The sequence below is a fragment of the Hypanus sabinus genome, chromosome 6 (assembly GCF_030144855.1).
Source record: "Hypanus sabinus isolate sHypSab1 chromosome 6, sHypSab1.hap1, whole genome shotgun sequence".
NCBI lineage: Eukaryota > Metazoa > Chordata > Chondrichthyes > Myliobatiformes > Dasyatidae > Hypanus > Hypanus sabinus.
The window spans coordinates 29,812,288-29,837,660 of record NC_082711.1 but is presented as its reverse complement, the minus strand read 5'-3'; the positions used below and the strand labels follow the sequence as shown (position 1 = coordinate 29,837,660).

The 25,373-nt window shown below is 42.1% G+C and overlaps 1 protein-coding gene across 5 annotated transcripts in view; it reads left to right on the top strand.

Annotated features, from left to right (window-relative positions):
• Window positions 1-25,373, top strand: part of vipr2 (vasoactive intestinal peptide receptor 2) — a 149,095-nt gene that overhangs the window by 115,898 nt on the left and 7,824 nt on the right. For all 5 annotated transcript variants that reach the window (XM_059971891.1, XM_059971890.1, XM_059971893.1 and 2 more), the window contains 3 exons: window positions 19,291-19,360; window positions 20,566-20,657; window positions 25,202-25,331. In XM_059971891.1, coding sequence (XP_059827874.1) covers window positions 19,291-19,360; window positions 20,566-20,657; window positions 25,202-25,331 — 292 coding nt within the window. The remainder of the gene's footprint in view (window positions 1-19,290; window positions 19,361-20,565; window positions 20,658-25,201; window positions 25,332-25,373) is intronic.

The window sequence follows — 25,373 nt, the reverse complement described above, 5'->3', positions numbered from 1 at the left end:
ACACACACGCATGTGTGCGCGTGACAGCTTTTTCTTTTTACTACTTGTATTTATTTAGTTGGTTAGTTAGTTAACTAACTATCAGGTTAAGAAGAAAAGAAAAGGTGTGTTCAGCCTCTCACAAGCAAATGTAATTGATCCTTGTAACTAGGGAAAGGAAGACTTGTATTTAAATTATAGTTTATTGCAGGCAACTGGGTTCTTTTTTTTGGTTTTTTGAAGACCTTGCATCCACTTAGGAGGAAGAGTGGGCTTCAGATTAACATTATACCCATAATGCAACAGCTCCAACAATACAGCACAGCCTTTACACTGCACTGTCAACCAAGGTTATATACTATGGACTTGAGAATGGGTCTTGATTTCACAATATTACAACTCAAAGGCAAGTATACCAACCACAGGGCCAGGTGCCTTAGCTTGTTTTATTCTGGATTGGCCAGGTGTTTGCAGTAATATTAATCCCCATACCATAAAAGGCAACAGGAATTCCATCAGAGACTTTCAGAAACAGGCTTATTATCACTGATATGTCATTAAATGTGTAATTCCATAGCAACAGTATAGTGCAACACATGACAATTACAATAAGTTATAAAAAATAAATTAATATTCAAAAGACAAATAGCAAGGAAGTGTTTACAGATTTATGGACTGTTCAGAAATCTGATGAAAGAGGGGAAGAGCTTTTCCTAATAAACTCAAAGTACACTGCATATGCTGTGGTCAAAGCAACACGTACAAAACGCTGGAGGAACTCAGCAGATCGGGCAGCATCCATGGAAACGAACAGTCAACATTTCAGGCTGAGACCTTTCGTCAGGACTGAAGAGGGAGGGGGAAGGGGCTCTTTAAAGAAGGTGGAGGGAGGGTGCGAAGGAGAAGGCTGGTAGGTGCCAGGTGAAAAACCAATCAGAGGAAAGATCAAGGGGTGGGGGAGGGGAAGCAGGGAGGGGATAGGGAACAGTTATTACCCCTTAACCATCATTGCTCTTAAACAACTTTACTCAACTTCACTTACACCATCATTGAAATGTTCCCACAACCTGTAGACTCACTTTCTAAGACTCTTCATCTCATGCTCTCTATTTATTACTTATTTATTTATGATTATTATTTCTTTCTTTTGTATTTGTGTAGTTGTCTTTTGCACACTGGTTGAACTCTCAAGCTGGTATGTCTTTCATTGGTTCCGTTGTGCTTATTATTCAACAAATTTATTGAGTATGCCCATAAAGAAAATGAATCTCAGTGTTGTATATGGTGATGTATATGTACTTTGAACTTTGAACTTAAAACCCCTGCCTTGGCACAGCCCAGAATGGTAGAGTATAAGTTACTTATACCGGATACATCTAGCCCAGATAAATTACTTGACCTTTAACAAGGGGCATGGGTAACCAAACTAGACACTAGTTCAAATCCTGTTGTTGCAGGTAGAATTTTATATTAAAGTAATTAATACCATCTGGAATGTTAAAAAGCTTGTCTCAGAAATATGAATATGAAATTACTGGATTGTTGTTAAAGACTAATGGGATTTTTATGGCTTCATGGAAGGAAATGTATGTCATTACTCATCGAGCCTACATGTGACTCAACTCTCATGGCAGTCTGGGTTTCTCTTAACAGAAGACCGGCAAGAGACTTAATTTAGGATTAATTAGGAGTGGGCAGCATTAATCATAACAGTGAATAATTTAGTTGTTTTTCCACTTTGCAAAGTAACAGGACCTACTGGGTCTACAAGCCCCAGCTTCCCATTTACACCCACGTGAACAATTAGCCTATGGACCCATATGCCATTGGCATGTGAGAAGAAAGCAGAGCACCATGTGGTCTCAGGGAGAATGTACCTACTCCTTACAGTGGCAGGAATTGAACCCAGGTCGCTAGCACCATAATAGCATTATGCTAACTGCTTCTTTACCATGTGCCCAAGAAAAAGAAACTGCTCAGAGTTGATGGAAACTTAATCTCTGAGACTTCATTTGATATTGAATTACAGTAGGAGCTGACAGTGTGCTCTTGCCCTGCTCCCTGTTGGGTTGAAGGTCCGAGCTTCACTTCCTCTAAAAGATCCTGCGACATAAATGGAGTGTGAAATAAAGCAAGTGCTTCAGGTCCAGGTTGACTCTGTGGTTAAGAAAGCATACTGTGCATTGGCCTTCATCAATCGTGGGACTGAGTTTAAGAGGAGAGAGGTAAAGTTACAGCTATCTAGGACCTTGGTCAGACCCCACTTGGAGTACTGCGCTCAGTTCTGGTCGCCTCACTACAGAAAGGATGTGGAAACCATAGAAAGGGTGCAGAGGAGATTTACAAGGATGTTGCCTGGATTGGGGAGCATGCCTTATGAAAACAGGTTGAGTGAACTTGACCTTTTCTCCTTTGAGCGACAGAGGATGAATGGTGACCTGATAGAGGCGTACAAGATAATCAGAGGCATTGATTGTGTGGATAGTCAGAGGCTTTTTCCCAGGGCTGAAATGGCTAGCACAAGAGGGCATAGTTTTAACGTGCTTGGAAGTAGGTACAGAGGAGATGTCAGGGATAAGTTTTTAACACAGAGAGTGGTGAGAGCATGGAATGGGCTGCCGGCGATGGTGATGGAGGCGGAAAAGATAGGGTCTTTTAAGAAACTCCTGGATAGGTACATGGAGTTTAGAAAAATAGTAGGGCTATGGGTAACCCTAGGTAATTTCTAAGGTAAGGACATGTACAGCACAGCTTTGTGGGCCAAAGGGCCTGTATTGTGCTGTAGGTTTTCTATGTTTCTAAGATGTTTTTAGAGCAGCTCATAGTTGTGGTCACTCACAGATCAGCTATTCTGGATTGGGTGTTCTGCAATAAACCGGTATTAAATAAAAGAGCTTAAAGCAAAGGAACCTTTAGGAGTCAGTGATCGTTCTATGATAGAATTCACCTGCTTGAGAAGGAGAAGTTAAAATCAAATTACAGTGGAATAAAATCTCTTTCAGGCATGAGAGAGGAGCTGGCCAAAATGGATTGAAAGAGAACAGTAGCGAGCAACGAAGGCCAGAGTTTCGGGGAGCAATTCATAAAGTTCCTAAAGATGAATTCTAAAGGGAGGATGAGGCAACCATGGCTGACAAGAGAAATCACACCCAACTTAAAAGCCAAAGACAGGGCATATAATAGAACAAAAATTGGAGGGAACTTAATGGATTGGAAAGTTTTTAAAAATGAACAGAAGGCAACTAAAAAAGTCAGAAAGTCAGAGAAGATGGAATATGAAAGTAAGTTAGCCAATAATATTTAAGAGGATACAAAAAGTTTATTCTTATATACAAAGTGTAAAAGAGAGGCAAGAGTAGATATCAACACTGGAAAATGTTGTTGGAGAGGTAGTACTGGGGGACAAGGAAATGGCAAAAAAACTGAATGAGTATTTTACATCTGTCTTCACTATGGAAGACACTAGCAGTATGCCAGACGTTTGAGAGTTTTAGGGGGCAGAAGTGCGTGAAATTGCCATTACTAGGGAGAAGGAGCTTGGGAAAGTGAAAGGTCTGAAATCACCTGGACCAGATGATGTACTCCACAGGGTTCTGAAAGAGATGGCTGAAGAGATTGTGGAGGCATTATTAATGATCTTTCAACAATTAATGGATTCTGGCATGGTTTTGGAGGACTGGAAAATTGCAAAAGTCACTTCACTCTTCAAGAAGGGAGAGAAGCAGAAGAAAGGGAATTATTGGCTAGTTAGTATGACCTCAGTGGTTAGAAAGATGTTGGAGTTGATTGTTAAGGGTGTGGTTTTGGGACTTGGAGGCACATAATAAAATAGGCTGTGGTCAGCACAGTTTCCTTAAGGGAAAATCTTGCACACAAATCTGTTGGAATTCTTTGAAGAAATAACAAGCAGGACGGACAATGGAGATTTGGTGGACATTATGTGCTTGGATTTTCAGAAGGCCTTTGACAAGATGCCACACGTATGGCCACTTAACATGTTAAGGGTCCATGGCATGAAGGAAAGATACTAGCATAGATAAAGCAATGACTGATTGGCAGGAGGCAAAGAGTGGGAATAAAGCAAGTCATTTCTGGTTGGCTGAGGGTGACTAGTGGGTTCCACAGGGGTCTTTGTTGGGACAGCTTCTTTTTACGTTATATATCAAAGATTTAGACGATGGATTAATGGCCAAGTTTGTGGACGATACAAAGATAGGTGAAGAGGGAAGTAGTTTTGAGGAAATAGAGAGGCTACAGAGGGACTTAGATTAAGAGAATGGGCAAAGAAGTGGCAGGAAGTCATGCACCTTGGTAGAAGAAATAAAAGTATGAACTATTTTCTGAATGGAGAGAAAATTCAAAAATCTGAGAAGCAAAGGCACTTGGAGGTCTTGTGCAGGATTCCCTAAAGATTAAATTGCAGCTTTAGTCAGTGGTAAAGAAGGCAAATGCAATGTCAGCATTCATTTTAAGAGGACTAGAATATAAAAGCAAGGATGTAATGTCGAGGCTCTTTAAGCACTGGTGAGGCCTCACTTGGAGTATTGTGAACAGTTTTGGGCCCCTTACCTAAGAAAGGATGTGCTGGCATTCGAGAGGGTTCAAAGGAGGTTCACGAAAATGATTCCAGGATTGAAAGACTGTCACATGAGAAGCATTTGACGGCTCTGGCCTGTACTCACTGGAATTCAGAAGAATGAGAAGTGACCTCGTTGAAAACTATCAAAAATTGAAGGGCCTCGATAGAGTGGATATGGAAAGAATGTTTCCTGTGGTAGGGAAGTTTAAGAACAGAAAACACAGCCTCAAAATAGGGGGCCACCTCTTAGAGTGGAGATGAGGAAGAACATCTTTACCCAGAGAGTGGTGAATCTGTGGAATTCATTGCCCCAGGCAGCCGTGGAGGCCAAGTCACTGGGTATATGTAAGGCAGAGGATGGTAGATTCTTGATTATTCCAGGCATGAATAACGGAGAAGGCAGGAGATTGGATCTGAGAGAGATGATAGATCAGCTAAGATGGTGGAGCAGACTCAATGGGCCAAATGGCCTAATTCTGCTCCTTTATCTTACGGTCTTTAAATTCTTCGAGCCAACCGCTATTGGAAACAATGTTTCTACCTACACTTCTCAACCATTTATGTTCTTGTGCACTTCTCACCTTCAGTGAAACCACTTTTCCAGTCATGGAACCTCTCCCATGGTCCAATATCCCTAAGGGGAGAAGGCAAGGGTCTGGGGCTGAAAGGGAAATGGATGAGCCATGATGAAATGGTGGAGCAGACCTGATGGGCTAAATAGCCTAATTTTGCTCCTATGCCTTATGGTCTCATGGAGTACATTGAGGGGAGGTTGATTTCTGTAATATGCTGAAGGGTGCCCACCACTCTGTGCAGTTTCTTGCAGTCAAGTACAGAGCAGTTGCCATTCAAAGGTGTTGTGTGTTCTAAGCACAAGGGATTCTGCAGATGCTGGAAATCCAGTGCAACACACACAAGTTGTTGGAGGAACTCAGCAGGTTTGGCACCATCTATGGAAAGGAATAAAGAGTTGGCGATTCAGGCAGAGAGCCTTCATTGGGATGGTCAACTCTTCATTCCTTTCTGTAGATGCTGCCTGACCTGATGAGTTGCTCTAGCATTTTGTGTGTGTTGTTATGCACCCTGGTAGGGTGCTTTCTATGGTGCATCGATAATAAATGGCAGGAAGTGGGTGAGAGGAAATACCCATAATGAGGATGTTTGGAAATGGGTGGTAAGGGACAAGAAAAGAAATGAAAGATGGGTCCAGAGAAACTCTCGTGATTGAAACAGAATAATTAACATGAAATAGCAGCAGCAATTCTCTCCTAAGTTGTTGAGCTCAATGTTAAGTTCCAAAAGCTGTAAACTGAGTATTTGAGAAATGAAGTGTCTTTCCTCATGCTTTCCTTCAGCTTTGTTTCTTTTCCATTAGTTAATTGATAAAATCCCATCAATCCAGTAAATAAAAGACAACATGAATTAAGCTAAAACAAACTCATGGCCCATTACTTCTAAAGGCTATGTGGCCGTCCATCAACTACTAGACCCAGAGTTAGAAATGAGGTCAGTGTCAGGGTAGTAAGAATTGATGGAAATAATATGCTGATCTTTCTGAAGACAGATATTGACAGGGTCACTCAGAGAGCACCATAGAGATTGAATACAACCAGCTTTTCTCATCAGTTTAAGCACTGCTGAGCCTTAGCAAAGAGATGATCCTTTGCTATGTGAATGTTACTCAGCATAATGGGCTCAGTATAACAGCAAAAGATCTAACTGGCTACAAATGGAGCAGTTGATGGCTAAAGTTAAAATAGTAAGGCAGAATAACAGAACTAGTTGGCAATCTCACTCCAGCTTGTCAGATACCAGGTACAGAGGGGCTGCTGCTAGGCTGGTACCATAATAGGACATTTCTGTCTCTTAAGTTAGAAATGAACACTTTTAAAAATTTTATTAGGTGTTAAACTGATGTTTCTATGTTGCTGTTTGTTCAGATAGAGACTAATCCTATGTGCTGGATTAACTTCCACTTTCATTAGTTGGCAAAATGCCATCTGCAGTGGTAATAAGACCATGAGACACAGGAGCAGAATTAGGCCACTCGGTCCATTGAGTCTGCACCACCATTCCATCATGGCCGATTTATTATCCCTCTCAACTGCATTCACCTGCCTCCTCCCTGTAAACCCTGATGCCCTGACTAACCAATATCCTATCAACCTCTGCTTTAAATATACCCAATGACTTTCCATCCACAAAGTCTGTGGCAGAGAATTCTACAGATTCACCACCCTCTCTCTATTTTGAGGGCATGCCCTCTGGTCCTACACTCAATAACGATAGGAAACATCGTCTCCACATCCACTCTGTCTAGATTTTTCAATAGTCGATAGGTTTCAATGAGACCTCCCCTCAGGTTCTTCTAAATCCCAGAGAGGACAGGCCCAGAGCCTGTCCTCATATGATAACTCTTTCATTCCCAAAATCATTCTCGTGAACCTCCTCTAGATTCTCTCCAATGCCAGTATATCTTTTTTTAAGATAAGGGGCCCAAAACAGTTCGCAGTACTCCAGATGTAGTCTGACCAGTGCCTCATTAAGACATAGCATCACATCCTTACTCTTATATTCTAGTTCTCTCAAAATGAATGCTAACATTGCATTTATCTTCCTTAACACTGACTCAACCTAGAAGTTAACCTTTAGGGAATCCTACACAAGGACTCCCAATTCCCTTTGCACCTCTGATTCTTGAATTTTCTTACCATTCAGAAAATAGTCCATGCTTTTATTCCTTCTACCAAAGTGCATGACCATACAATTCCCGACTCTATATTCTATCTGCCACTTCTTTGCTCATTTTCCCATCAAGGTCCTTCTGCAGACTCCCTGCTTCCTCAAAACTGCCCCCCCACCTATCTTCGTATCATCTGCAAACTTGACCACAAAGCCACCAATTCTGTCATCCAAATCATTGATATATAACATGACAAAAAGTGATCCCAATACCAACCCCAGTGGCACACCAGTTGTCAATGGCAGTCAACCAGGACAGGCCCCCTTTATTCCAACTCTTTGCCTCCTGCCAATCAGCTAGTCTTCCAGTATTTTTCCTATAATGGCATGGGCGCTTATCTTGTTAACTAGCCTCACGTGCGGCATCTTGTCAACGCCTTCTGAAAACCCAAGGAAGCATCTTCCAAGCACTCTCCTTGCTTTATCCTGCCTATTATTTCCTCAAAGAATTCCAACAGATATATCAAGCAAGATTTCCCCTTAAGGAAACAATGCTAACTTTGGCCTGCTTTATCATGCACATATAAATATCCTGAAATCTTATACTTAATAATGGACTCCAACATCCTCCCAACCGCTGAAGTCAGGATAATTGGCTTAAAATTTCCTTTCTTCTGCCTCCTTCTTTTCTTAAAGAGTGGAGTGACATTTGTAATTTCCAGCCCTTCAGAAACATTCCAGAATCTGGTGATTCTTGAAAGATCATTACCAATATCTCCACAATTTTTACAGCAACCTCCTTCAGAACTCTGGGGTGTAGTCCATCTAGTCGAGGTGACTTATCTGCCTTCAGACCTTTCAGCTTTCCAAGCTCCTTCTCCTTAGTAATTGCAACTACACTCACTTCTGCCCACTTACATTGGAATTTCTGGCATACTGCATTCTGTTGGTGTCTTCCACAGTGAAGAACGATACAAAATACTTTCTGTCTACCACTTCTTTGTCCCCATTATTAACCCTCCAGCATCATTTCTCAGCAGTCCGATATCCACTTCCACCTCTTTTACTCTTTGCATATCTGAAAAATGTTTTGGTATCTTCGTTAATATTTTTATGTAGCGTACCTACATATTTAATCTTCTCTCACCTTACAGCTTTCTTTTAGTTACCTTCTGTTGCCTTTTAAAAGCTTCCCTATCCTCTAACTTCCTACTAAATTTTGATATGTTATCTGCCCTCTCTTTTGCTTTCATGTGTCTTTGACTTACCTTGTCATCCATGGTTACCTCATCCTTGCTTTAGAATACTTCATCTTTGGAATGTGTCTATCCTGTGACTTCCGAGTTGCCCCAGAAAACTCCTGACATTGCTGTTCTGCCTACAGCTCTGCTCATGACCCCTTCCAATCAGCATTGGCCAGCTCCTCTCTCATGACTCCATAATTCCTTTTACCCCACTGTAATACTGATTTGTTTGACTTTAACTTCTCCTTCTCAAACAGCAAAGTGCGTTCTATCATATTATCACCACCTTTCAGGGGCTCCTTTAACTTAAGCTCCATAATCAAATCTGGTTCATTACACAACATGCAGCCCAGAATTGCCTTTCCCCTTATGGGTTCAACCGCAAGCTGCTCTAAAAAGCTGCCCCATTGGCATTCCCTCTCTTTGAATCCAGTTTCAATCGATTTTCCCAATAAACATGCTAAATAAAATCTCCCATGATTGTCATAATGATGCACTTATTACATGCCTTTTCTATTTCCCATTGAAATTTATATTCAACATTCTGGCTAATGTTTGGGGACCTGTATATAACACCCTTCAGTTTCTTAGCTCTACCCACAAGGATTCTACATCTTTTGATCCTTTGTCACCCCCTTCTAAGGATTTGATTTCGTTTTTTACCAATAGATCCACTACACCCCCTCCTCTTACAGGATCATCTACATTATTCCGTACACTGTGTGCATGATATATAAGATCTTCAGTCCTGATTTCGTCACCTTTTTCGATTTTGGCCCCATGTTACCCTTCACCCCTCATCCCACTGACTGCAATTTTGCTGTATCGTCCCTCCTCACTGTCTCATTACACACTACATTGACTTGTATACCAACTGCTCCATCCTCAGTCCTCTCACCCTGGTTCCCAACCCCTGCCAAATTAGTTTAAACCCTCCCCAACAGCTCTGGCAAACCTGCCAGCTAGTATGTTAGCCTCCCCCCCTTGGGTTCAGGTGTAACCCATCCTATTTGTACAGGGCATACTTTCCCTAGAGGAGATCCTAATGATCCGGAAATCTGAAACGCTGCCCCCTGCATCACTTCCTCAGCCACTCATTAATTTCAACCATCATCCTATCCCTGCCCTGACTAGCACATGGCACTGGGAGTAATGCAGAGATTACTACCTTGGAGGACATGTTCTCCTGCCTTTTCCCTAACACCTTATACTCACTGAGCAAGATCTCTATCCCCTTTCTACCTGTCTCATTGGTGCCAATGTACACCATGACATCTGACTGCTCACCTTCCCTCTTGGGAATCTTCTGCAGGTGGTCTGAGACATCCTAGACCCTAGCGCTTGGGAGGCTTCCTTTCACAACCACAGAACCTCCTGTCTGTACCCCTAACTATCAAGTCTCCTATCACGACTGCTCTGCTGTCTTTACTCTTCCCAGCTGAGCCTCAGAGCTGGCCATACTGTCACCGGCCTGTCTGCTATTGCTGGGTCCTGGTGGGTCATATCCCAGCCATATCCAAAGAGATATACTTGTTGCTGAGGGGAATGGTCCCAGGGGAACCATACACTGTTTGTAATAGTGGGTATCATTTTTCATTGGAGCAATCACACGAGAAGAGCAAATGGGGCAGGTGTGATGTAACAATGGTTACCAAATATAAGCAGTTTTGCCAATGTGAAAACCAGTGTCACAAATAGAACATATAAACATTTCTAACAGCAGTACCTAGTCAGTGGACCAAAAGCCAAAATTCCAGAAATAATGACACGGAAGAAGAGATGAAACAGAAAGTAGCTGCTAGAAGGAACTGAGCTCGGGGTTTATACCCATCAGCAACTAGGGTCAGAGGATACTTCCGCCTCTTGCCTTAAATCAGTACAAGCTGAGGTCCCAGAGGGAAAGTCATAACTGGTTGTTTTACAACCTGGATGGTCAGCGGACTGCGTGTTGCTCCTTACCTTTAGCCAACAGGTTAAAACATACCACATATGTGCTTCTAGACTGCGGGGGGTGGGGGCAAAAGGTGAACGAAAAGCAAATAGAATAGAGAGTGTAACAGGTCCAACAAACTGTTCAGTTTGATGCATTGGAATTTATATAATTTACCTTGAATTTATAGCTTGGCTCAAAACTTGGAATGTGTAATGTGCAGCAGTGGGTGTTCAGACATTCCTTTCCACTGACTTGTTGAATACAGTGTATATAGAGAAACATGAAGTGTCATGGAAAGCTGCTGGAATGTTTAGAACTGATTTATCCCAATCTCCAAATTCAAGGTGGATATTTGCAGGTATTTGCAGGATATTTCCTCCTTTCAAAGACGGTGGTTCATGTACTCACCTCACGACAGACATAACATACTCAGATTTCTTTGACATTCCCTAAGGAGCATATCATTAGCATAGTGTTTACATCTTGAATAAGGTTTAACTGCTTGACTCTGTTTAGTTATCCTTGTGTAATTTCTTCCACAGTGTCTACAGGATCAACTTCAAAATGCACTCATTATTCCATAAGTTTTTGATATTTTCTTCCACATTTCTTGCAGGAATTTAGTAAACACTTCTAAGTATATCCTATTTCCACATGACATCCCTTTGTACCACAGGCTCCAGCTATCATTCTGACATTCCAGCTACCCGTCAGGCGACATTAGCATGCAAACTTGCTCACATCGTTTAAATGTCTTCTCTCCATAGCTTGAATCCTAATTTCCTTTCTCTGTCAGCTGCCCTTTTCTCCTAACCTCCACAATATTTTACTGAACTACAACTGTGCTCTGAATCTTTCACGCCTTAGTAAATCAGCAGGAATAATTGTGGAATGTGGAATTGTGCTGCATGTTAGCAAGAAGTTTACTGATTGATATCTTACTGTTAAGCTTTTCTAATCGGTAATACCTATTTGTTTTATCATTTCATTGACTCTTTAACTGTTTTCCCCATTTTCTCAACCACACCAGTAAATAGTGAATAATGCAAGGTTTTCTGCTGCTGTACCTATTCACTTTAAGGTTCAACGGGTCGTGCATTCTGCACACCACTGTTGTAATGCATGATTTGAGTTAGATTCCTGTCAGATTGAACCAGTCTGGCCATTCTCCTCTGATCTCTCTTATAAACAAGGTGTTTTTGCCCACAGAACTGCTGCTCACTGGAAATTTTTTTTGTTTTTTGCACCATTCTCTGTAAATTCTAGATATTTTTGTGTATGAAAACTCCTTGGAGATGAGCACTTTCTGAGATACTCGAACCACCCTATCTGGCACCAACAATCATTCCATGGCCAAAGTCACTACGATCACATTTCTTCCCTATTTTGATGTTTAGTGTGAACAATAACAAACCTCTTGACCATGTCTGCATGCTTTTTCATGATCAGCAATCATGTATTGCTGCCACACGATTGGCTGATTAGAAATTTGCAGTAACAAGCAGATGTACAGGTGTACCTAATAAAATGGCCACTGAGTGTACGTCCCATCGTACACATTGGCTTCAATAGTGCAGAAATGTCCTTTATGTGTGTGGCTCCTTACCATGAAAACTTCGTTTCTATGGAAAACGACACCATGAGAAATACTTTATTTCATTATCTTGGTGTTATTCTTGCACGCTGAGGAAATACATCCTTTTTCTGGAAATTAAGATGTGTTGCCTTTTCATAAATTGGCATTCATGTGGATGACTTCCTTTAGATGTACAGCAGATCTAAACAACTGGCCTCATTTTCAATGTGGGACATTTTCAATGTTGCTTTCCACCATTTCAGACATTGTGAGTTGTTCCAATTCACCATACAAGTCCTCTTTTGTATTACATGGCACTTGATTTGTCACTCTGAAGTACATTTGGAACCATTTCAGTTAAGATAGTATTTGTTTCTTTACGAGATAGCTACACCATTAGTGTCACTTATGAAAAGCAATTCCATGTTTTCTTTCTATGAACTGAAAAGCTTACATACACAATCAGGGATTCCTGTGTAATTGGTACATATTTGGTCCTACCCCCCCCCCCCCACAATCGTTCAATTTGAGAAATATTTTCCCAGCAGGAGATAGAAGTCATCACTCGCTCCACACTATGAACCCCTGTAAAGAAAACAGTGCATTTTTCATCTCTTCATCTTCTATTAATCTAGAGGGCATAGACCCAGTCTAGTTACATTCTCCTCATGTATCCTTGATCGTTTTTGTAGCACTCAAACTACTAGAAGCCCTCAAGAAGGTGTCAAATGATGTGTGTGTGTGTGTGTCTGTCTGTCTGTCTGTCTGTCTGTCTGTCTATGTGGGCAGGGATGGATGGTGACGGGAGAGCAATGGATTCTGAGGATGTGAACTTTTATAAAGTTCTAGACAGAAAACAAGATAGTGTGCACGGAAGCAAAATGAACCATTTTAACCAGCGTCTTTCAGAAAAAAGATCTGAGCAGATATTTTCAAGTCAATAGTAAAATGAAAAAAATTAAAGGCTCATTATCTAACTGCATGCAATGTTCATAGCAAGGCAGACAAATTAATAGCATAAATATAAATGGGTATAATTAAAAAGACAATTTGCAAGGTTGGAAATTAAATTCCCAGGGTACTTTTAGATGAGATAGGCCAAATGGAAAAGTGCAAGGACTATTCTTTATAATAACAGATTAGATAAAGGCAATAAAGAAGGTCTTAGCTTGGAAAATCAAAATGTAGAATCAGTTTAAGTGGAGTTGAAAAGTAGCAAGGTTCAGAAAGCAATAGTGAGAGTTGTATATAAGTCACCAAATAGAAATAGTAATGCACACTATCAATCAGGAAATATGAAGTGCATCTAGCAAGGATAGAAGATTTTAATCTGTTTCATAGACAGGGCAAATAAAATGAACAAGAATGGTATGAAGGATCAGCTTATGGAACTTTTGAGAGATGGCCTGTCTCTTCTCTGCATTGAGGAACCAACAAGAGAACAGGCCATTTTAGAGCTCATATTGTATAATAGGAAATAGCTAAATTGGTAAATTAAGGGGATTATAAGGAAGAATGATGATAATACAATAGGGGCTTATGTAACCTTCAATCTGAAATGATGTTTACTCCAAATCCGATGCAGCATGGACAATAAGCATAAAGAACACAACAAAAATATATAAATACATAAGATTAGCTTATATACATAATCTGAATATGCAGAAAGTGACACTAGGTACAGGAGTATCTGTACATAAGGTGAGTCTGACAGGAAATGATAAAGAGGTGGTGCTGGGGTGGGTTCATGGAGAGAGCTGTTTATCAGCCAGATGGCCTGTGGGAAGTATCTAAAGAAACAGGAATAATAAGTTGGTGCAGATTCCAACAACCAAGGTGGCTATCAAAAGGAAACGGTAGTTAAACATCAAGAGATTGAACTTCACCCTCTTTAGGCAGAGTATGTGTGTATTTTATTCAAGATTCAAGATTGCTTCATTCCCTGTACAAGCGTAAAGGAGAACAAAATGATTGCTACTCTGGGTCTGATGCAACATGAAAAAGCTCCACAAAAGATAAAGAACACAGTAATAATTTTAAGAGTACAATAAATATGAATACAGAAGATACCTTATATACATAGTTTGTCTTTAACTGAGGCTAGGCTGCACATAGCTGACTGACAGGAAATAATAAAGTAATGGTGGAGTTAGTGGGTGGAGGCATTGACTGGCCTTACTGCTTGGGGAAAGTAACTGTTTTTGGGTGGTCCTGACGGAGTTGCTACATAGCCTGATCCACGGTGGGAGTGGGAATCAGACCATGAATAAGGTGGCTGGGGTCCTTCATGATGTTAATTGCTCCCTTTCCAGCACCTTTCTGTATATATGTCCTTGATGATGGGTAGGCTGGTGCCAGTGATATGTTGGGTAGTTTGGACTGCCCGTTGTAGAGCCTTCCTGTCTGCCACAGTGCAGCTTCCATGCCAGGCAGTGATGCATCTCATTAGGATACTCGCTACTGCCAGTCTGTAGAATGTTGTGAGTATGGATGTGCAAAGTCCAGCTCTCTTCAGCCTCCTCAGAAAGCAGAAGCATCGGTGACTGTGTAGGATGTGTTCTGAGACCATGAGAGGTTGTGTGAAGATGTGCACTCCTAGGAGTTTGAAACTGCTTTCAGTTTCCTCCGTTGTGTCGCCGACTTAAAGTGGAGTATGAGTGGCACAAGTTCTCCTGAAGTCAATAACCATCTCCTGTGTCTTGTTGACATTGAGGAAGAGGCTATTTGCCTGGTGCCAGGACTTGAGCTCCTCCGCGTCTGCTTTGTAGGCCATCTCATCATTGTTGGTCCACCACAGTCGTATCACCAGAGAACCTGATTATGTGATTGCTTGGGTGTTTGGCCGTGCACCCATGTGTGAGCAGAGTGTACAGCAGTGGGTTCAGCACACAGCCCTGGGGGGGGGGGGGTGCACCAATTTTGAGGATGATGGGAAGGGAGGAGTGGTTGTGCATTCTGGCTTTCCGAGGTCTATTTGTTAAGAAGTCCAACACATACAATAGTGTATTTGGACCAAGGAGTAGCAGTTTGTTCTCGAAGCTCTGTGGGGTAATACTGTTGAATGCCAAACTGAATGCAGAAACAGCATTCTCACGTAAGTGTCCTTATTTTCTAGGTGTGTCAGGGCCAGGTACATGACAGATGCTATGGCATCTGTTGTAAAGTGGTCCTGTTGGTAAGCATATTGATGAGTATCCAATATGTCAAGAATGGAGTTTTTCATATGTGCCACTATCAGCCATACAAAACTCTTCAGGATGATTGGCATCAGTGCCACTGGCGGTAGTTGTTTAGTTCTGAAGGTGTAAGGTTCTTCAGTGCCGTGATGATGGTGGTTGATTTGAAGCTTGTGGGGACTGCAGCCTGGATGAGTGTTGAAGATGTCCATGAAGATGTCACAGAGCTGGCATTCCCTGAGTACTCAGCCTGCGATATTGTCTGGCCCAGCAGCTTTATGGGGATGTCTTTCTGTGGACACCTTCTCATGTATGCTGCTGTTGCAGACAGTGGTTGCACACCGGGCGGCAGGGGAGTGGTTGGGACAGCTTTGATGGCTGGCGATGTGTTGCATGCCTCAAAGTGTGCATAAACGTTGTTCAGAGTGTCAAGGGGGGGGGGGTCACTCCACCATCCCCATCATCCTCAACATTGGTGCCCCCCACCCCCCAAGAGCTGTGCCTAGGCTGTCTTTGCCCTTTTAACACCTAAGATGAGGTGTCTTCTGGTTTCTTTGAGAGCTGTTTTGGTCACCAGACTGAAGGCAATATCCCAGCCTCTGGACTCAGCAGTGCTTCTGGTTTTTTTGTGAATGGCACTTCCCAGCTGCAAATACCACTTGCACTATAGCTATGATCCCACAACAATATTTTATTTTTATTTGTTCATGGGATGCAAATGTTTCTGGCAACGCCAGTATTGATTTCTCATTCTTACATGCTCCTGAACTAAGGAGATATTTTGGAATCTACTATACTACCACACTTGTACTCCTGGAGTCAATTATAGGCTAAGGAGGTCTTATTTCCTACCCGGAAGAACATTTTAATTCTGATTCTGACATATTGGTCCATGGCCTCCTCTTTTGCCAAGGTGAAGCTACCCTCAGGGTAGAAGAACAACATCTTATTTTCCATTTGGTACTCTCAAATCTAATGGTATAAATATCACTCTCTTCTCCTAATAGATTCCTTTTTCTTCAGCCCTTGATCTTTCCCACCCAATTGGCTTCAGCTATCACCTTCCAGCTATCCTCCTTCCCCTCCCCCCCACCTTTTCATTCTGGTACCATCCCTCTTTCTTTCCAATCCTGAAGAAGGGTCACTACACAAAACATTGACTATTTATTCCTTTCATAGAAGCTGCCTGAGCTGCTGAGTTCCTCCAGAATTTTGTGTGTGTTCCATTCCTTAATCTGTTGGGATTTTATATCAATTTTATGGTTTGTGGTTATAGTAAATGAAACTAGCCTTTTCCTAAATGCTTATTTTTAGTTCATTCCTCAAATTTAAATTACCAAGCACCATGTCAGACTTCAAACACAATTCACTGGATCAATGGTCCAGAATCCTAGCTGGTAGTCCAGAAGTTTAAACATTCTGGAATGTCCTAAGATGCAAAAGGCATTAAGTAAATCCAACTTATTTCCCCTTTAGTTTCTTGTCCTCGCTTTCATGTTCAAACCATGGAGACACCTTCACAGCCCCTGATGACCCTGTGACTTCAGTCTCTGAAGTAGACCTGAGGGTATACTTCTGGAGGGTGAACCCATGGAAGTCATCTGTCCCAGATGGAGTGAGTACTAAGTACCTGTGCAGATCAAATGGCTGGAATGTTCACCAATATCTTTAACTCTCGCTTCAGCACTCTGAGGTACCCACCTGCTTCAGACAGGCTTGAATTATACCAGTGCCTAAGAAGAACGTGGTAACTTGCCTCAGTTACTATTGTCCAGTAGCACTTACAACCACTGTGATGAAGTGCTTTGAGAGGCAGGTGATGAAACATATCAACTCCTTCCTGAGAAGTGGCTTGGATCTGCTCCAGTTTTCCTACCATCACAACGCCTCAACAGTGCATGCCATTTCATTAGCTTTTCACTCAACCCTGGAACATCTGGACAGTAAAGACGCATACATCAGGATGCTCTTTATCGAGTACAGCTCGGCATTCACTACCATCATCCCTTCAAAACTGATCAATAAGCTTCAGGACCTTGGCCTCAGTACCTCCTTGTAAAACGGGATCCTCAATTTCCTCACTTGCAGACTCCAGTTAGGTTGGATTGACAACATCTCCTCCACGATCTCCAAAAGTACAGATGCACCATAAGGCTGTGTGCTTAGCCCTCACTTCATTCGCTTTATAGTTATGACCAAGAGTCTAAGCACAGCTCCAATGCCACATTTAAGGTTGCTGATGACACCAGTGCCGTGGACCAAATCAAAGGTGGTGATGAAATAGTAGGGAGATTGAAAACCTGGCTGAGTAGTGCTACAAAAACATTCTCTTACTCAACATCAGCAAGACCTAAAGCTGATTATTGACTTCGAGGGAAAGAAAGAAAAGGTCTATGAGCCAGTCTTCATTGGGGGATCAGAAAGTGCAGAGGGCCAGCAACTTTAAATTTCTAGGTGTTATCATTTCAGAGGATCTATAATGGATCGAGTATGTAAGTGCCATTACAAAAAAAGAGCACACCAGCACCTCTACTTCCTTAGAAGTTTGCAAAGATTCAGAATGTAATTTAAAACATTGAAAATTTTCTATAGAGGTGTGGTGCAGAGTGTATTGACATCATGGGCTGGTATGGAAACACCAATACCCTTGAACAGAATATCCTACAAAGTGAAGTGGATATGGTACAGTCCATCACAGGTAAAGCCCTCCCTGCTATTGAGCACATCTATGTGGAGTCCTTTCACAAGAAAGCAGCGTCCATCATCAGGGACCTCCACCATCCAGGCAAGGCCCTCTTCTTGATGCTGCCATCAGGAAGAAGGTACAGGAGCCTCAGGACCCACAGCAGCAGGTTCAGAAACGGTTATTGCCCTTCAACCATCAGACTCTTGAATCAGAGGGGATAACTTCATTCAACTTCACTCACCCCATCTCTGAACTGTTCCCACACCCTATGGGCTTCAAGGGCTCGTCATCTCATGTTCTCAATATTTTTTGTTTAATTATTCAGAATCAGGTTTATTATCACTTGCCTGTGTCATGAAATTTCTTATTATTATGATTTTTTTTCTTTTTATATTTGCACAATTTGTTGTCTTGTTGTTTATCTGCCCTATTGGGTGCGGTCTTTCATTGATTTTATTGTGTTTCTTTGTTTTACTGTGTATGCCCGCAAGAAAATGTATCTCAGTATTGTATATGTTGACATACACATACTTTGACAATGAATTTACTTTGAACTTTGACCTTTGGTGGACCTTTGTAACAAATGTGAAATATACTTATCAGGAACTGACCCATTTTTAAAGTAATGCTTAATTATCCATATGTTGGCATAGAAAGACCAGTCATGTGAGTATATAACCTGATTTTGCCAATAAGAAGTTCTTTCCTAAGTAACAAGAGGGCAATTCACTCCGGGCAGTCTCAACTTTGTAAGTTAATCTTTCTGTTCAGATAAATGTGAGTAGACCCTCTGATGTGTGCTTCTTAGTTTATTCCCATTGAGGTCAAAATAACTTATGAATGTGACTATGTTCTATTCCATGCCCAATCAAATTTCGATTGATCTGAGTCTGATGTGAAAGAAATTCTGAGGGATCTTGATACAGTAAACAGGAAGGAATTGTTTTCGCCTCATGGGTGAGGTCAAACTTTAGGGGGGCACTTGGTCATTTATAAATGAACTTGTAGAATGAGAGGTGGGGAGAAACGTTCAGTCATTGGGTGATGGATTGGGAACTCACTCCCCGTCAGGCTGGTAGAGCTAGAGCGCAGCAGATAGCATAGCGCATTAGCAGCACTCTCGACACTAATGGAATCCACTCCTGGTCTTTAAGGAGTTTATTCATTCTCCCTATGACCACAAGGGTTTCTTCCAGGGGCTCCAGCTTCCTCCCACATTCCAAAGACGTAGGGGTTAGTAGGTTAATTGGGTGTAATCGGGCAGTGTGGGCTCATTGGGCCAGAAGGCATCCTGCTGCAGATGCTGTGCATAGGATTGGAACTGGACTGGGTAACTCTTTCTTGACTGGCAAATACATAATGAGCAGAATGGCATAACTCCATTGTAAATGTTGTACCATTCTTCTATAAAATGCACGTATTTCTTTGTATTTAGATGCTGGGATACAAATGATCACCCCATTCCATGGACAACACTCCGAGTAGCCATCGTGATATCGATCGCAGTAAGTTCATAAATTAACTCTCGCATCTAGTCAAACAATCTTACCTTTGGCTGATTCAGTTCGCATCACTGTATGCCACTGATTGTTCTAAGGATAATACAGAATGATATAGTCTTTATGGCATTGTATCTTGAGGCCCAGTGCTAAAATATAGGTTAAAAATTGAACAAAAATTATCAATACCACGTTCTCACCATCTGTGATTTACTGTATAATATAGCACATGGTGACAATCTGGTGTTGAGATGGCATTTACTATAAACTTGCCTCAGATTGGTAGAAAGATTGTAGTAAGGACGCAGACCATTGGTCCTTGTACTCTTCTACTGCCACAACGAGGCCACCCTCAGGCTGGAGGAGCAACATCTCATATCCGCCTAGATAGCCTCCAACTTGATGGCGTGAACATTGATTTCTTTTATTCCCCCCCCCTTCAATTCCCCACTCTGGTTCCCTCTTTACCTCTTCCCTTCTCCTCACCTGCCTATCACCACCTCGTGGTTCCCTTCCTCTCTCGCTTTTTCCCACCTACTCACCTCTTCTCCAGCTCTTTACATTTTCCACTGTCACTTCTCAGCTTCGTGCTTAACTTTCCCTTCCCCACCCACTTGGCTTCACCTATCACCTTGTATCTTGTGTTCCTTCCCCTCTGCCCATCTTCTTATTCTGGTTTCTACCTCCTTCCATTCCAGTCCTGATAAAGGATCTCAGCCTGAAACATGGACTGTTTATTCATTTTCAGCGATGCTGCCTAACCTGCTGAGTTCCTTCAGCATTTTTTTACTATAATCATTATTTGTCTTTTTCTGTATTTGCACCATTTGTCTTCTTTTGCACACTGGTTGCTTGCCAGTCTTTGAGTGTAGTGTTTCATTGATTCTACTGGTATTTCTTTGTTCTACTGTGAATGCCGGCAAAAAAAGAATTGCAGGGTAGTATTTGGTGCCCTTCGCATTCGTTGATAATAAATTCACTTGGAACTTTTGGACTTTGAACTTTTAAATTGCAAGTTTGAAGTACAAGTGAGTTCAATGTATGCTGGGTGTTAAATGTAGCAATGTCAGAGCATTTTGTTGTACAAGCTTAATACTGTGAAGTATTAAATAACATGCTTTACATTTAAAGTTAGAAAAAGCAAAAAAAAAGCACCTTTACGTCCTTGGGAGTGAATGCAGTTCATCTGTCATTTCTTATTTAATTCACAGATAACCTTCCTCCTGTTTATTAATATTACACGAATACTGATGCAGAAGCTCAAGTCACCGGATGTTAGTAGCAAGAGCAACTCACAGTACACGTAAGAAAGTTATCTGATTTTCCATTCTAAGATTGAGTAGAAAATATTGAACTGCACATTCTAGGTTTGTACCTCAGGTTCAGGTTCAGCAGCTGTGCTAGATGAGGTCGACCTCCGCTGTGCCACAGAGCACAAGCTGCAGCTGTGCAAAGAGAGACCGAACAATCAAAAGTTCCAACCACTAACCACAGTTCCCACTTTCTCTTGACCACACTGCACCAGAATATGTTCAAAGTTCAAAGTACATTTATTATCAAAGTACGTATGAGATTTGCCTTCCCACAGACAGCCATGAAACAATCTGGATCCTGGATCAGCCTCTGCAGCCACTTGAGGACCCACCAATAAAAAATCCCTTAGGAGAACATCATCCTTGACTCGAGTGATTACATTACAACTGTCACTGTTTTACATGGCGTGACATTTGTTGTTTGGTGGCAAAGTACAGTGCAAAGACTTGAAGTTACTAAAAACTGCAAAATAGTTAGATAGCGCAAAATAAAAAGGACTAATGAGGTATTGGTAATAGGTTCATGGACCATTCAGAAATCAGGAGTCAGAGAGTAAGACACACTATTCTTCAAGATAAAAAAAAAATCCATGGACTAACAAAGCATCCTTTTATTGTATTGGCTGTGTCAAAATTAGTTGTTGTCATGACATTATTGGAAAATTAAATGCAATATTCTAGTATTCTGGTAAACAAATCTGTTCTTGGCTAGAGGTGCCTTATTCAGTTGCCCGGTGGGTTTAGGACTACTGTTGGCTGTACCATTAACTTCAGACGATGGGACGCAAGGACAGAGCGTGTACTCCGGCTCCCAGTGAAGGTGCTAGCATTCAATAGTGTTTCAAAGTTTCCAGTCAGGCATTTCAGTCACCTAGCACCCCACGAATACAGCGCTGCTGAACTTCTAGACAAAGTTCCAATTAGTCCTCTGGCAGCAGAGACAATGGTGGTGCTCAGTGACCGGGAGGGAATGACCTGCCTGAAATGGCTCAGCAGAAAAGGTGGCAGATGCAGGCAGTGAGAGAGGAAGCAGAAACGTGGAAGTGAGCTGGGTCACTAGCTAGGCTGAGAGCTAACCTGACTGGGCTGGTAGGACCATCACGTCTCCTGGCACAACATCCGCTCACTAGTAATTAAAATGGATTCACTGAGACCGAGAATGAATGCACAGGAAGAGGTGAGAAACTGCTGCACTCTGGCTTCCACTGAGGCGTGATTAAACAGCAACACACCCGACTCAGCGTTTCGATTCGACGGGGTGACACAGACAAGAACTCCCGGTCGGGGAAATCCAAAGAAGGCGGACTCTGTGTGTACATTAACAACGACTGGTGCACAAACTCATCTGTAGCTAGCAGTCACTGTTCTGGGGCAGTTGAACATCTTACAGTTAAATGCCGGCCACATTACCTGCTCGGTGAGTTTACTGTTGTGCTCATCACCACTGACGACATCCCTCCAAGCACGAATGCCAAGGATGCACTGGTAGAGCTTTACACTATCATCACCTCTCTACAAAACAAGCATCCAAATGGTCTCTTCATAATTGCAGGAGACTTTAATCATGTTAACCTGCAGGGCATTTTACCCAAATTCCAGCAAAACGTCACCATGGTCACCAGGGGAGAAAGCAGACTGGACCATGCATATACAATCAGACGTGGTACTTGCAAAGCCATCCCATGCCCTCTCCTTGACCTCTCTGACCATATCTCCACAATGCTAATCCTAGCATACTGACCGCTAATGAAAACGGAGAAACCAGTCGAGTGGACCATCACTGTACGGCTTAATGAGGCATTCTCTAAGCTTCAGGTCTGCTTTTGAAAGGACGAGCCGGCAGATATTCAAAGAGGCCGCCACAAATGGAGTAGACACAGATCTTGAGGAAAATGCCTCATCTGTCATTGGCTACCTCAGTAAGTAGACAACACTGGTACCTCAAGACCAGTCATCTCATAGCCCAACCGGAAGCGCTGGCTGGACTCAGTGGTACATTCCGTACTAAAAGCCGAGACACTGCCTTCAATCCAGTTACAGAACAGAGCAGCCAGGCGAAACCTCATTTTAGGCATCAAGAGGGCAAAGACTGCCGACAGACAAAAAAATCCCAAGAACACCTATCTGATAATGATCCCTGGTATCTGTGGCTGGGCATCAAGCACATTACTGACCAGGCAAGGGGAAAGAGCGTCGACTGTACCAGTGATGCCTCCTGATGCTATCTGGAAGAGCGGCAGATGTGAGAAGGACTCTGCAGAGAGTCGAACCCCATAAGGTAGCCGGGCCAGGCAAAATCCCAGGCCGAGCACCTCGGGAATGTGCACACCAGCTTACTGCCGTCTTCATGGACATCTTCAACACGTTACTCATCTAGGCTTTTGTTCTCAAATAAGCCACCATCAACCCTGTACCAAAGAACTCCACACCTTCAGAATTAACCGACTCTGCCCAGTGGCGGCGACACCAATCATCATGAAGTGCTTTGAAAGGCCAATGATAATCAAAAACTCCATTCCATAAGATATGGGAGCAGAAGCAGGCCATTTGGCCCATCGAGTCTGCTCCATCATTCAATCATGGGCTGATCCAATTCTTCCAGTCATCCACCCTCCTTTGCCTTCTCCCTGTACCCTTTGATGCCCTGGCTAATCAAGAACCTATCTATCTCTGCTTTAAATGCACCCAATGACTTGGCCTCCACAGCCACTCGTGGCAACAAATTCCACAGATTTACCACCCTCTGACTAAAGCAATTTCTCCGCATCTCAGTTCTAAATAGACGTCCTTCAATCCTGAAGTTGTGCCCTCTTGTCCAAGACTCCCTTACCATGGGAAATAACTTCAGCCACACTGGACGGTATGCTTACTGACAGAACAGCTCCATGCCAGATGCTCCAACTGGTTGTATCACCGTCTGGTATGGAGGGGTCACTGCAGAGAATTGAAAAAAGCTGCAGAAAGTTGTAAACTCAGCCAGCTCCATCATGGGATCTAGCCTCCCCAGCATTGATGATGCCTTCAAAAGCAGATGCCTCGAAATGGTGGCATCCATTGTTAAGTACCCCCATCACCCAGGATAGGTTTCAAATTTCACAACGTATGCCTGTGATAGCAAACCTGATTCTGACTATAGGAACAACCCAGACAGAAAAATTAGGTCTTTGGTGTGGTCGCAAGCACACAGATGATCGGTATAGTCTTCAGACCTGAGTAACAACCCGTAGAAGAGAATACTAATTTGTTATTAATACTAATTTGTCTAATACTAATTTGTCACATCAGGGAGGAGGCTACGTAACTCCATACCAGGACCACCCGACTTAAAAACTGTTACTTTTCCCAAGTCGGCAGGCTGATCAACACCTCCACCTGTAACCCACCCCTCCACTGCTACTTTATCATGTCCTGTCAGAGTCACCTTACGTACAGACATTCGTATGCCTAGCATCACTTTATGGATATACAATTAATCTATGTATATAAGCTATCTTATATATTTATATTTATTGGGTATTGGGTTTTTTCCTGCTGCATCAGATTCAGAGTAACAATTATTTTGTTCTTTGCATTTATGTACTGAAAATGACATTTAAGCGATCTTGAGTCTTATTCATCTTTAAACAAATTAAAACAGAATGCCAATATCAACCGAGTCACTATTGATTGCCATCCATCAAAGTATTAATGTTTTACTTGATTGCAGAAGTATATGGATTAATCTTGAAAAAATATTGGAACAGTTTGTGCTCCTGCTCTGTGCAAATGAATTAACCTGTAAATTTAGGGTAGTGCCCAAAAACCAGAAGCAGGCCAGATCAAAGATCATATCTGAATCATTCTTTCCTTTGTTGTGGCTAACTCAAAGACTGTTCTTATCTGCTGATCAGTTAGTAAATGTTGGTCTTGCATAAATCCCCTCCCAACTAACAGTCAAGCAACAGACCATGTTGGAGAGGATTCGCAATCATTCCATTGCAACAGCAACCTGGTGATAAGGGACTTCAATTAAAGTATTTTCCTTTCCCACAGTGATCTCTGCATGGCCCCTCAAGTTAGGTTTAAATGGATTATGTTTCACAGACAATTGTGTGTGAATAAGTGTTGATATTATTGCAGAAATTGGAGTGATTCTCCATGAAACAATGCAAAATATTGCACTGTTGTCTCAACTGTCCAGCCCCCACAACAACTCCTCTTGTTATTCCCGTGGGCAGACAGAGCCTGGCTGGAAGTGAAGCAGACCAGTCTTGGAGAGGTGCCCAAAGACAGTTGTTAGGGACGGAGTGCTCGACTACACTATTTAAGGTCTTCTCTCTCTGCAGCAGCTACCTGTTCTACCAGCTGATGTAACATTCCCAGTAGAATATTTGATTATCAGCCGATTTATTTACCTTAGTCCTGAAGATTTATAACAGTGAACGAGCATTTGCTGTTTCTCTGCAGTGAGTAAGTCTTTTCCTAAAGTGTAACACTGCTGCCAGTTTAACCTTCGTTAAACCAATGATTGTTTCTCTTCTCCCCAATTAACCAGGAGACTTGCCAAATCCTTGCTGCTCCTGATCCTCTTACTAGGAATCCATTACATCGTATTTGCCTTTATCCCAGAGGAAATTAATAAGAAGATAAGGATCATATTTGATTTATGTCTTGGATCTTTTCAGGTAAAAATCATTTCTTTCCTCTTCTATTATTTAAATTATTAT